This window comes from Lathamus discolor, chromosome 6, assembly GCF_037157495.1.
Source record: "Lathamus discolor isolate bLatDis1 chromosome 6, bLatDis1.hap1, whole genome shotgun sequence".
Classification (NCBI taxonomy): Eukaryota; Metazoa; Chordata; class Aves; order Psittaciformes; family Psittacidae; genus Lathamus; species Lathamus discolor.
In genome coordinates this window covers 49,255,096-49,269,088 of record NC_088889.1, presented here as the reverse complement: position 1 = coordinate 49,269,088, position 13,993 = coordinate 49,255,096, and the positions used below count along the sequence as shown (strand labels likewise).

The 13,993-nt window shown below is 41.1% G+C and overlaps 1 protein-coding gene across 4 annotated transcripts in view; it reads right to left on the bottom strand.

Annotated features, from left to right (window-relative positions):
• Positions 1-13,993, bottom strand: part of RAD51B (RAD51 paralog B) — a 430,051-nt gene that overhangs the window by 143,951 nt on the left and 272,107 nt on the right. For all 4 annotated transcript variants that reach the window (XR_010614163.1, XM_065686722.1, XM_065686724.1 and 1 more), the window contains exon 9: positions 11,120-11,238. Coding sequence is in view for 3 of the 4 variants with exons in the window: in XM_065686722.1 (XP_065542794.1) it covers positions 11,120-11,238 (119 nt within the window). In the remaining variant the exon portion in view is untranslated. The remainder of the gene's footprint in view (positions 1-11,119; positions 11,239-13,993) is intronic.

The following is a 13,993-nucleotide window of genomic DNA, read 5'->3' as shown; positions in this document are numbered from 1 at the left end:
CACAAACACGATAAAGTTGGCCAGGCAGCTCTCAACAGGTCACCAACACTGGAGACCATCAAAATATCTGTTTTAAGGGACAGTCTATCTCAGACAGTGGTATGTTAAAATTGTTCTTATTCCTTAAGTAGGTCAGTAGCCTTTATTCACTGTCTAAGCAGTTAAGATTTCTTTTTTTACAGCCTGTTTTTACAGCTAAGGGCACTGATACCACAGACAGGAATTGGAGAGTCAAAGATCAGAAAGTCTGTGTGGAGCAAATCCCTCTAGATTAATTGATCCTACGCAGGGTAGATACACTGTTAAGGCTGAACCAAAGAAAACAGTTTTCTGTACAAGAGATTCTGAATGCCGCTCACTGGCTGTCATTCTCCTGGGTTGTCAATATAGAACAGTTCAACAACCTTCGATTCATAGAGGCAAAAATGTAAGTTCAAAGTATAATATCCTAGATATACAAGACCCTAAGATGATTCTCCCTTAAAATGTTTAGAGCATCATAAAGGTTGCAATGCCTGAACATGAGGATCATGTGTGATCCCTTGCTTTGTTCAGAAGATGCAATGAATTTTCCCACTGAAGTCAGTATGTCAAAGTTTGTCTGGTTTTAGAACTTTGTCTGAGGTTTATTTTTATTACCAGTGACAGCTCAAACTTGTTGCTATGTCAATAAATATATTCTCTGTGGGACTTATCTTTACCTGGGAAGATAGTAAGTAGAGGGGGAAGAAAGAAGAAGATAGTAGCTTGAACACAAATGTCCAGGCCAAATACATTATTCCAGAGATGTCCCCAGTGCTCTTCCACAACAGTACAAACACTTTTCTCTTTCCTTTGAAAACAGCTTGCCTGAACTATTCTAGGATAGCACAGACCCTTTTCATAATGAGATTACACTGTCAAATTAGTTTTCCTGTGATAAACTAAACCACTTCAGTATCAGCCTCACTGTGAGCTTGTGTGCTTTTTCTATAACACAGGAACTCATCTGTAATGCCCGAAATAATTTTACAGATTATTTCTATTATAATCTTATAGTCCACTATATTTTTACTACTTAAGATTGTCCAGTTCCTTTATAAGGAAATTCTGACCTTTTTCACTATTAAGAATGCCTGCAAGCTTTAAGTATACTGTATTTCAAGACTTAGCAGAACTTTTCTGAATCGTAAACACTTAAATTTGAGTTAGGCATTTTAGTTTGCTTGTTTTCAAATTAAAAAAAAAAAAAAAAGGCAAAACAAAACAACAACCAACCAAACAAAAAACTGCAACACACAGACCCTGCCCCCCCTCCCCCCCCAAACAAATAAACCAACCAAACCAAAACTAAACTAAACTGAAACAAAAAAATGCCAAGGCATTGCAAGGATAAACAACTTTGGTTGCTGTCACTCTGATGTTAGGAGCAATGACTCTTCAGATACTGAGAAGAAAATCTGCCCTAGGTTAGCTCCATTCTGTTTTCAGGGGAAAACTCGGACTGAAGCCCAAATAAAACCAGAAAAGTGATTCTGTATAAACAGGATGGGAATTTGTGTTCATTCCCTCTCCGTGAAGGGACTTAAGCTTACAAACAGAACATTCTTCAGGCAATTCAGACCACAGCCTGAAAGTCATATCTGGTTCTTTCTATCTCCCATTTTTAAGCTGTTTTAGTGAACTGTAAATACAGTGTTTGTAAAGGGCGTTGGGTTAACAGCGTCAGAGAGTGAAGTTCTCTGTTTATATTCAGAACAGATTTCGTTAGAGTAATCCTACCCCTCCTATCTTGACCTTTAAGTAGTTCCCAATAAAGAATGGGAGACATAGCCCTGATTTCTAAGAATTTCTATCTGATTAATGACATGAATCATAGAATCATAGAATGGTTTGGGACCTTTAAGATCATATAGTTCCATCCCCCCCTGCCAAGGGCAGGGACACCTTTCACTAGACCAGGATGCTCAAAGTCCCATCCAACTTGGCCTTGAAAGACTACCAGGGATGAGGCAGCCACAGCTTCTCTGGGCAGCCTGTGCCAGTGCCTCACCACACTCGTGGTGAAGAGTTTTTTCCTATTACCTCATCTAAATCTCCCCTCTTTCAGTTTAAAGCCACTCCCCATGTCCTGTCACTACCTGCCCTTGTAAAAAGTCCCTCACCAGCTTTCTTGTAGGCCCCCTTTATGTATTGGAAGACTGTTCCAAGGTCTCCCTTGAGCCTTCTCTTTGCCAGGCTGAGCAAGCCCAACTCTCTCAGCCTGTCTCCAGCCCTCTGATCATCTTCATGGCCCTCCTTTGGACTCACTCAAGCAGGTCCACATTCTTCTTATGGATTACTATGCTTGCATAGTAATTAAAAAACATATAACATAATATGAGATGGTTAACTTGTAACTGACGCAGGTTAGCAGCAATCAAAAAGGAGTCTCCTCTGAGAGCTGACTGGCCTATCAGTCAAAGATACCTAACAAACAAGTACTCACCGCTGCTCCCAGCCTCAGTAGGAAGACACTGTAACTTCATGACTGGATCTGCCTCTCTGTCTCACAGCTGTTTCTGCTTCTCTGTTTAGGATGCTCTGAACTACAGATCTATGAGACTGAAGTTTGCACAGCTGCTGCTATATTTTGTCAATCTGACATTAAAATAATCTTCATTAAGAAAATGTGCCATGCTTATTAAAAAACTGTCAGAGAAAAAGATGAATTAAAGGTTTTCTTCTGTCCTTTTCTATTTTATCTAGTGTCCTTTCATTTCTATTTAGATTCTTAGATAAACTGATAAGTGTTACAAAAGCACCAGAGTAAATGAATTCTTGTGCAAGAATGATGAAAATATTTTTCTTTATATAAAAGTGTCCTGTTAAGAGAAGAGGGACATAAATCCAGTCCTATTTAATGCAGATAGGGCTGTAGTGATGTTTATATTGTGTGACCATACCCATAAGTTTATTAAGAAGGAAGCTTACTGCAAACAGAGACATGAACAAACACACAAGCCAGAAAGCAGGCGACCTAGTGAACCTTCTCTATTTTTATGGCACCCTTTCATTTGGCACTTCTGCTGGATTGAGTCAGTATCATACTGTGTCAATAATCATCTGTTTATTCTGCAGTTGTGCATTGTGTCCAGTTTCATCCTGTTCACATGCAACTCAAGTTCATATTGCTTACACTTGGGTATGATCTATGGATAAGCAACAGATTTCTGTCATAAGAGCTATCAGTCTAGTCTAGAACCTATTCAACCAGAAAAAAACCCTTAAGTTTCTCATTTATGTATTTTAAAGGATGTGGTTTGTACACATGCATGGAAATTTGAGGTCATAGCAACCTCTGATTGTGTCTCAATTCAAAATATCCAAACAATAGCAGTGGTGAGGCAGAAGTCTCTGAAGTAAACTGTGTATCCTAGGAAAACCCCATTTATTTAAATGGAAGGACTGGCAGAATTCAAATACGTGCTCCTGCAGTCTTTCCACAGCTATTTCTTCAAAAGCAGCATGCTCTGTAATGGAGAACCATAAAAAAACTAATCTCACCTTAAAAAATTTTCTATTTTCCTGCAAAATTTCCTGTCCCTGGTATGACTCCAAACCTGCAAGCTTACCTTAAATAAAAAAATAAAATTTCTTTTTATGTTTTCACAGTGCTGATTTTCCATATGATATTTATCACATTGTATAATAGGATGGCTTAGAACACACTTTACACTGCTTCTATTTTAAACCAACCCAATAGCCACATCCCTTTTCCATCACTGCTTATTGGACCTCATTATTCACCACCATCTGCAGATTTTCTCACGTCTAAACACTTGAAAAAAAAGTATTGTACTGTGTAAATGATCTGCATGACCGTTCAATGCACACGATTCATGTAGTGCATAGAGACAGGTTTTCCCAACATGGCTCACAGCTGCTGAATGGCACTTCAGTTGTCTTAATAATTTCGCTAAAAACTCACACACAGAGCTTTCATCTTATTTCTTTAGGGTACTGCAACTTCTTTTTTTGAGTATCCCCAGCTTCTAGATCAGTAGAAGACAATACTTCTTGCCTCACACATAACAATGGGCAACCTTCACACATCCCTAGTCACCTCAGACCAAACACTGCTTTCATTGCCCGGTTCTCTATGGGCTCTTTCTTGGCCCACGGTGTCAAAGACTGAACTACCTTCTCCTCTGCTCCCACTGAAGTAGTTAAAAAACTTTCTGTCTGCATTTCTCAATGCTAGTGGCCATCTCCATCTCCCCATCTAACTCCAAAATGACGTTTAACTCTATTAAAGTATCTTTTTTATTTTCCTCCACTGCAGGTTCTTCTTCTCTATTTGTTTTAGTAGGTAGCTATAGCTGCTACAAAGCTAATAGAAGAAAACACACCTATGCTGTCTGCATTTTATTTCTATCAGACCATCTTCCCATATCAGAGAGATTTTAGTACGCAGAATCATAGAATAGTTTGGTTGGAAGGCACCCTTACAGATCATCTAGTCCAACCCCTAACATGTTCTGTCTGATTACATTTCATTGCTTCTTTCTCCCCAGCTTCTTTCTCCTCACCAAAGTAATTAGAACCCTTTATAGTAAGTATAAGACTACAATCTCCTTTCCTGTTTTGACACAAAAAAGTTGGATGCCATTTCCAAACTGTATTACTGTACTTGCTATCCTTCAGATTGTTAAGGCAAAATTTGGAAAGTGTTAACCCCAGATAGTAGTACTTGGTGTATGTCTCTTCTCCACAGCCTACATGCTTTGTTTGAAATTGTTTCATTTACTGTAAATCCCTTTTTCATGGATGAAAACCTCACCTGATGTTATCTTTAAAATGGGACAGCTACCCAACAGCCAGAAAGTCCACATAATAACTACTTTCAATGTTTTACAGGGAGAGATAAATCTGGTCTCACTTACGCTCTGAAACCATCACAACTGCAACAAGTTACATTTTTTCTATTTTCAATATACTTTCATAATGACTGGTAGAGTTACAGCCAAACATCTGGACAATTTCAAAGAACTGCTTCACTAAAAATACAACAAATTTAAGGTAAAGAATCATGGCAGTTGGCCTTAGCAGGTCACATAAATGTCAAACTTCATCCCCATCCCCCTTGGCTCTCTCCCAGCCTTTCTCTTCCCCAGCAAGTACCATGGTTACTTCACCATTGTAATTCTGGAATGCTTATTCAGGGCTTATTCATACGATAGTAAGCAGAGCAAGACAAAACAGCTGGTCTGTAACCAAGGAGAGTACAAAAGTTATGTCTGGCAGTAATCTGAATGAGAGAAGGGTTTTTGTTTACTTTTGTTTTTTAAGAATAAGTCAACATATACTTATGCATTTGAATCATTTTACCTGAAGCAGGAAAATTGCTGCGCAGCAGCTCACCTGGTACGGCTTGAAAGCTTCAGCCCATATTTTAATAATTAGACCAGTTGTTCTGTGGTATCCAGCCCCCTGAGCTGAAAAACACGGATGGGGATCTGAGAGAAGCTGCCATAATCCAAGGGGAAACGGTTAGCAACTTGTTAACACCACTTAGACACACATCAGTCTGTGCGGCTGGATGGGATCTACCCAGGGGTACTAAGGGTGCTGGCGGAAGTGCTCACCATCTTTCCATCATTTAGTAGGTAGCTGTAACTACTACAGAACTAATAGAAGAAAACACATCTATGCTGTTGGTATTTTATTTCTATTTCAGCAGTCCTGGCTAACCATGGAGGTCCCAGTGGACTGGAAGTTAGCAAATACGATGCCCGTCTACAGGAAGGGCCAGAAGGAGAATCCAGGGAACTACAGGCCTGTCAGTCTGACCTCAGTGCCAGGGAAGGTTATGGAGTAGATCATCTTGAGTGCCATCACACAACACACACAGGACAACCAAGTGATCAGGGACAGTCAGCATAGGTTTATGAAAGGCAGGTCCTGTTTGACTGACCTGATCTTCTTCCGTGACAAGGTGACCTGCTTAATGTGTGAAGACAAGGCTGTGGATCTTACCTGGATTTTACTAAAGCCTTTGACACTGTTTCCCACAGCATTCTCCCAGAGAAACTCACTGCTCACGGCTTGGACAAGCATACTCTTCGCTAGGTAAAAAACTGGCTGGATGTCTGGGCCCAAAGAATAGTGGTGGCGAATGGAACTGGTGGTCAGTCACAAGTGGTGTTCCCCAGGGCTCAGTACTGGGGTCAGTTCTGTTTAACTTCCTTATCAATGGTCTGGATGAGGGGATCAAGTGCACCCTCAGTAAGTTTGCAGATGACACCAAGTTGGGTGGGAGTGTTGATCTGCTGGAGGTTAAGAAGGCTCTGCAGAGGGATCTGGACAGGCTGCATCAATGGGCTGTTACCAATGCTATGAGGTTCAACAAGGCAAAGTGCTGGGTCCTGCACTTGGGTCACAACAACTTCATGCAAAGCTATGGGTCTGGGGAAGAGTGACTGGAAATATGCTTGGTGGAAAGGGACCTGGCCGAACATAAGCCAGCTTGTGCTCGGGCAGATAAGAAGGCCAACTGCATCCTGGCCTGTGTAAGATATAGTGTAGCCAGCAGGACCACGGCAGTGGTCATCCCCCTGCGCTCAGCACTGGTGAGGCCACACCTTGAACACTGTTTTCAGTTCTGGGTCCCTCACTACAAAAAAGATATTGAGGTGCTGGAGCAGGTCCAGAGAAGGGAATTGAAACTAGTGAAGGGTCTGGAGCACAAGTCTTATGAGGAACTGGGGTTGTTTAGCCTGAAGAAAAGGAGGCACAGAGGAGACCTTATCACTCTCTACAACTACCTGAAATGAAGATGGAGCAAGGTATGTGTTGGTCTCTTGCCAAGTAACAAGTGACAGGACATGAGGAAACAGCCTCAAGTTGCACCAGAGGAGGTTTAGACTGGATTTAAGGAAAGATCTATTAATTTAAAGTATTGCCAAGCATTGGAACAGGCTCTCCAGGGGAGTGGTTGAGTCACCATCCTTGGAGGTATTTAAAAGATGTGCAGATGTGGTGCTTAGGGACATGGTTTAGTGGTGGGCTTGGCAGTGCTCAATAAATGGTTGGACTCAATGATCTTAAAGGTCTTTTCCAAACTAAATTATTCTATGATTCTAAATGCTCTTTCTTGAAAATACCATAGGAGAACACTGATTTGTTATAAAATAACAAATCTATGTGCACTTTCCATCTGAGAATTTCGAAACACATTACAGACATTAACACAATAATATGAGTCTCACAAATCCCATGAAAACTATCAAATAAACCAGGCCCATAGAAGTTGCCATACCAGATCTGGCCAGTGTCTTACCTAATCCAGCACCCTGTCTCCAACAGAGAAGAACAAAACATTAAATACAGCATGTCAATGTATTAAACCCTACCATGCTGTTCCCCAAAGACAGCTGAGCACACAGGAACAGTAACCTTGGAGCCTGCTGACTCCAGCTCAGGAAAGAAGGATAATTATACACATAAGTGTAACTGAAGAGGCTGACAGTTTCTAGTGTTTTAGTGCAGCCCCATCAGTTTTAGCCAAAACTCGAAGAGTCTGCATGTTTCTGTACAGTTTTCAGGAAAACAAATGTTATGGTCAACTACTCATAAGAGTGTTTAGGGACAACAAAGTATCAGTATCCATAAAGATAATAATAAACTCCTTCATAAACCCACTTATGCGAAACAATTACATTTTCCCATATTCTCCCAGCCTTTTATGCCACTGTGGAACATGTGCAGCTCAGTCTCACCTCAGCAGTTAAAAGACTCCTACTGTTGTCCATACTTGTGGGTTTTGATGGCATAATGAATTTAAATGAAGACTGTAAACCTCCTTCTGCCCTCCCCTAGCTGCATTGCTTCTGTCCTGGAGGAAACAAAAACCAGAACACTGGCTTCTAGAAGTGGGCAAAAAGAGGAAAGTTCATGTGTTTGTTCAGAAACCTGTTCCCATCCAAGCAATAAAGGAAACCTAACTGATTTTAAAGCAGGCAGGATGTCCCAGAAATACCATTATTTTGCTGAATTGGCTGCTGTCTTATTAATGTTCACCAGACATACAGAGGGTGGGGTGGAAAAAGGGATAGCTGGCTGAAAAAATGTCTGCTGGACAAACAAAATAAAGGGAATCTTTTACTTATTAAAAAAAACCCAACAAACTGGTGTAGGAATTCTGTGCTTACTTTCCCTAGATTTATTGCACACTCGTTCTGCCACCTGCAGCCCTGGCATTCCCCAAAGTTTCGGGAACAGGGACTACACCCCCAAGCTTCCCCAGAAAGGAAAACCTGCATGACTAAGAATACTAGTAGCCCAGTAGCCTCTACTGTCCAGAAAATACTATAGCTCTGGAAAACTTCTCTGTTGAATCCTCCTTAACAATTACATTTTCACTTCATAATTTGAAGAATACCACCCTTGGGCCTTGCGGCCCCATGCATCTCAAGAGGTACTTTCAGTGGGTAGGATTTCCCAACAAGGATTAGCGTACTGGTTCTACCACAGAAGCTGAATGCAGGAGGGGATCGCTCGGACTGTCACCACTGCCCCAGCACCTCCAGGGAAAGACGGAGAGAAAGTAGAGCCAGGAAGAACATCTTCAGGAAGTCAAGTGACCAAAGAAAGAATGAATTTTGGCTTTTGAAAGAAAAAAATGTGTCCACTGTGTCAGTTGGAACAAAACATAGGTTATTCCTTACACTATATTGATTCTGCAGGGTTACAAATCATGAAAGGCAGGGAAAACCTAGTTTTGCACTACTTTTCACTCAAATCTCTAGAACAACTGTGTGATTTCAGTAATTTCCTGGGGCAGAATTTCACTTTAAAACCAAGACTACACAGATAATCACAGGCTTCCTTTTTTATTCTTTTTTTTTATTTTTTATACAGTAATATGAGAATTTTTAGAAGTGATCACTGACTTGGGAAGTTTTGGACCTCCAAGTTAAGCTTCCTTAAAAAGTGCTGAGTTTCAAAGCACTGATATCCAATACCTCCTGGCAGAACCACCCTATGATGACTGAAATGGCATCTCAAGAACTGAGGTACCTTTATTCAAAATTCATTTCTGAAAGTGGCTATAAAGCAATTATAAAAGAACTTATGTGTGTAAAACTACAGTAATTTGATCAATACAGTGCTGCTACAGGTACTGTAATTCTAGATGCCTTCCTCTAACTGGAAACTGCCTGTCTAGCTGAAAGAAAGATTTCTACAGTTCTAAGAAAAGAGAATTTATCTAAAAAAATAATGACACAACTATCAGCAACAGGAAAATATTTACAGGACACCATGGATAAATCCCATTTCATTAATGGGCTTCACAGACATATCACTATTTATATCACACTTCTGTTTCAAATTACTTTGCTTTTAATAATATATATTAATGTTTACTTTGGGGCTGTATTTCCTCACTGTACATTCTGTTCTTTTGCTCAACTAAAACAAAATGAGCCTGTGGCTTCACATGCAAGCAAGGTGGTGCGCCTGATAAACCCAGTTAAGAACAGAGTAAAACTCTGGGTGTTTTTTTAAGCGGACCAAAGTATATCTTTTATAATGGAATTTTAAAAGACTGAAAACAACATTTCAGACACTTGCGATCTATTCTCAAACAAAATTAGGAAAAACTACATCTAATGTTCTTTAGGAAAACTGCTCCATCTTTCCACCACCAGAGGAATGTTCTTAATCCTTTTTAGCTGACTTTAAGCATCATGAATTAGCACAGAGCCCAGTTTCTGCCCTTTTCCCTTTGCCAGCTCCACCTCTCACATACTCCAAAACAATCCAGGAAATTTGTGAACAGCTTTGTATTTTGTACACACATGTAGAAAAAGAGAACTCATTACAGACCAGAACACAGAGAACTTATAAGAGCAGCAGCAGTTTCAATACAACTGTGCACAGTCTTTAGAAGACAGTCCAGAAGACGCCTTTTCTATCAGCATTTGACACACTTAGCCTGCTACCAGAGTCCAGGGGACTACCAATGCTTCACAGTGCCTACTTGCAGGAACAGAGGTGCCATGATTATAGTTTTACTTCTAATGAGCAGAATGAAATGGGCTGGCTTGCTCTCCTCAGGCTCCTCAGTCTTCAGAACTCTCAGGTTCTAAAGACTGAAACCTGTAAGTGAGAAACCTCGTGTTGTGACAGTAAAACCAGAAGCACTAATTTGAAAGTACGTGGGCAGTAATGCTACAGGTGAAGGATGGCACAAATCTCATGGAGAAATTTTTCTGACAAGTCTCTACTTCAACAGGCAGAAAATCAATAACATTAATACTGAGGGTCACAGCCTTTGGAAAGAGTTACATCAATGCAAAAACAGAATAGACAAAGCCAAAAGAGATTATAACCGCAGATATCCCAAGGGAGAGATGAAATCATGGGTTATAGTGTTTTTAAAAACAGAAAAAAAGTTATTCCATCAACCAAACCCCCAATGCCTTGCTTCCTAGTTTTTCACATTTTTTTTTAAATTAAGAGGTGAAGACTGCAGTCTAAAATGCTACTCCATTTCTCTCAAAAACATGAAGTCTCTTAATGAAAAGGGTAAAAGTACTCTTCTTTTTGCAGGCATACTTCTAGAAAATCAGTACCACACTTACTGCTCAAAGTTGAGCTTGCTGGGGCAGGCATCAAGCTTAACTTGCAAGCAGTAGCTGCAGAAGACAGAGTGCTCCCTGTCCTAACAGTCACAGCTGAAGTTTAGCACAAAGAGTGGAAATGATGACAGCAAAAAAATCATGGGAATGAAAGCACTAGGCTCCTACTCCTACCCCAAAAACCCTGTGCAGGAATTACTTTAAGGACCCTTTACACCCTTCATCTCCACAACATGAAATGCACTAAAACTTCAAGGAGCTTGTATGCCTGTGCCACCAGGCCAACACAAGGCCCTGTGACTAAGATAAGCCCATTCTAACACAGGGAGGCACTGGAGGATTTGCCATCCCTGAAAAACAAAGGACACTGACTAGCCCCCGCACCAAATAAGCAATTGGCTGTAGAGCACCAGGTTCTCAACACATGTGGCATAATCACAGATGCTGAAGGACACAGCCCATCTGACTGAGCACTGCTGTTGTAGCTTTATTCAAACTCTCTTTTTTGTTCTCACCTGTCTTGTCAGCAAGTCATGATATTGTAGTATGAGCCTGGTATTGACGCTGTGACTCCACGTGTTGCCAAGGGCTGCTGTCACACAACCAGATTCCCTTTTCCGACTTCCAGAAGCTCCTGGAATCAAATATGAAAGAAACGGCATCAGGACTGTGGTACAGAGAATTATTCAGCATGGAAACTCTAATTGGTCATCTTGGGTCATTCCTTAAGCTAGGTAATTACAACTGGTACTTAATAGATGGCACTATCACATGAATGTCCTACCTTTCTGATTTATTTATACAACTGCAATGTGAATTCTCTATCTCACTCTCTGATACCTAGACAAAATGCCAAGAATTAAGGATATGCTGCGAAGCAGTACCTACTTTCTTGGAGAGACTGGTGCATTTTCTAAATATTTGGAGGTGCACCGTGCATGGAGGACACTTGCCTTTTCCTCTTTAGAAAGTCTGTCCACAGCAAACCAGCTTTCTATGCCACAGAGGAGAGGGAAGCAGGCCAGTAGAGTGACAGTGTATATTGATATAACAAAAAGGAGAGCTAAAGGAGCAGAATGTGGTGCCACAATACCCCAACCTAAAAATCTGAACACTGCTTAATGCCAACAGGCATCCTATACATTTTCTAAGATTTGCAAAGAAGAAAGCCCCTTAGCTGTAAATACCATCCTGGTGTCTCTGAAATCACATGAACCTTATATAACCCTGAAGGAAAATGCACATTGCTGCAATCAACAATGACAACATACAGAAGTTTTTCCAATAATGGCACATGACCCAGCTTGCTGAACTGCCATTGCACCTGAGCTTTCTCTTATTAAAACCAAAGACTCATATATATACACACACACACATGTGCAGGCAGGTAGGTGCCTGAGACCTTCATCTTCGCCCCCCCAAGTTCTGTGTAAGATGAACAGGTAGAGGGGTGGCTTGTTTGTACCTCAAATGACACTTCAAACAAAAGAAAGAAATGCAGAAATAAAATCCCAATAGTTATGTGGGTATAAACGATCACGTGCAAGTTCAAAATTAAACAATTTGAAGCAGACAGTCCATACTTTAAAAAAGCTATAAGTGACAGAAAGTTAGATTTAAAGTCGGGAAACTTCCTGTCATCTATCAGGCAACAAATGAAATTGCTTCCCCAGGACAGTCACGAAATCCTTCTCAACTAAGTTAGTCCAAACACTTACTCTGCAATGCAGCAGATGTTTCTGTCAAAATCATCAGTAATGCAGCAGTTAATGTTGAAACCTAAATTATAAGTACTGGGTTTTGGAAGCAATACTGTAGTGAGATGACAAAGTCATCTCATGGTCCAGTGGAGCTTCTGAAAGATTCAGGTTTAAAACTCTTCATTGCTTTTACATTTGCAAGATTGTGGGGTTTTTACTTCCTCTCCTCTCAAGTATTTAGAGCAGAAACATAATTACTTCAGTCACTAAAGCTTTTGTTTTTTCCAGTAAAGTGTAATATCCAGTAAAATGTATCAGTATTAGCCAGTAAAGTGTAAATAACTGGTAAAGTGTAATACCAAAAGTGTTGGCATGCAGTAATAATAATTCGCATCACTGCTGGTAGCTTGCAAGTGATGAGGACATAGTGTGTATTAGGCAGAGGAGAGCAGCAGGCTGAAGAAAAGGGCCTGGAATGACTGTAGCGTGCTACAGGACTCAGCTGAATACTTCAACAAACCCCAATCACACCGAGTAATACAAGGTTCAGTTAACATCAACTGAATTTGGATTAGGCCTTCAAGTGTTTAATGCCTACAGAAGAAATGATTGAAGCACCTGGTTCAAGCTAATAGTTTGAAAAAAGTCTGGATTCTGTACTTGTCTGAATTACTTCCCGCATCATGGGTACTCACTGTGACATGGACAATACTCTCCTCTCCAGTACATCTGTTTTAGTCTGAAAACAGGCTACAGCTGTACCATCCAGCAAGGATGGCTGCTTTTCTTTCCTCTAAACAAAGGTATTCATATCTTGATAAGCATCAAAATTCCACCTCAATAACTCACCACAGAGGTATGTAACTGGAAGTTTCAGTATTAACAATGCTATTCAGTTAACTAATCTAACCTATCTCTATTGGGAAGGTGGATGTGCTGACCAAAACTCCTCTTAGGTTCTATGATAGGGCCACAGAACTGATGGACAGGCAGTTGACATCATCTACCTGGACTTGTGCAAAGTGTTCCACACTGTCCCACACAACATCCTTCTCTCTAAATTGGAGAGACATCAATTTGATAGGTGGACTACTTGGTGGATAAAGAACTGGCTGGCTGGCCGCACACAAAGAGTTGTGATCAACGGCTCAATGTCCAGTTGGAGACCAGTAACGAGTGGTGTCCCTCAGGAGTTGGTGTTGGGACCGGTCTTGCTCAACATCCTTGTCAGTGACATGGACAGTGGGATTGAGTGCACCCTCAGCAAGTTTGCTGATGACACCAAGCTGTGTGGTTCGGTTGACACGCTGGAGGGAAGGGATGCCATCCAGAGGGACCTTGACACACTTGTGAGGTGGGCTGATGCCAACCTCACAAAGTTTAACCATGCCAAGTGCAAGGTCCTACACCTGGGTTGGAGCAATCCCAGGCACAGCTACAGGTTGGGCAGAGAAGGGATTCAGAGCAGCCCTGCAGAGAAGGACTTGGGGGTGTTGGTCAATGAGCCGGCTTCAGTGTGAGCTCGCAGCCCAGAAAGCCAACCGTATCCTGGGCTGCATCAAAAGAAGCGTGACCAGCAGGTCGAAGGAGGTGATCCTGCCCCTCTACTCTGCTCTCGTGAGACAAACAGGCTAAAGGAAAATTAAAGACAGTGAAGCAGCTTTAAAGTTTTGCAGTCCTCTCTTTGTC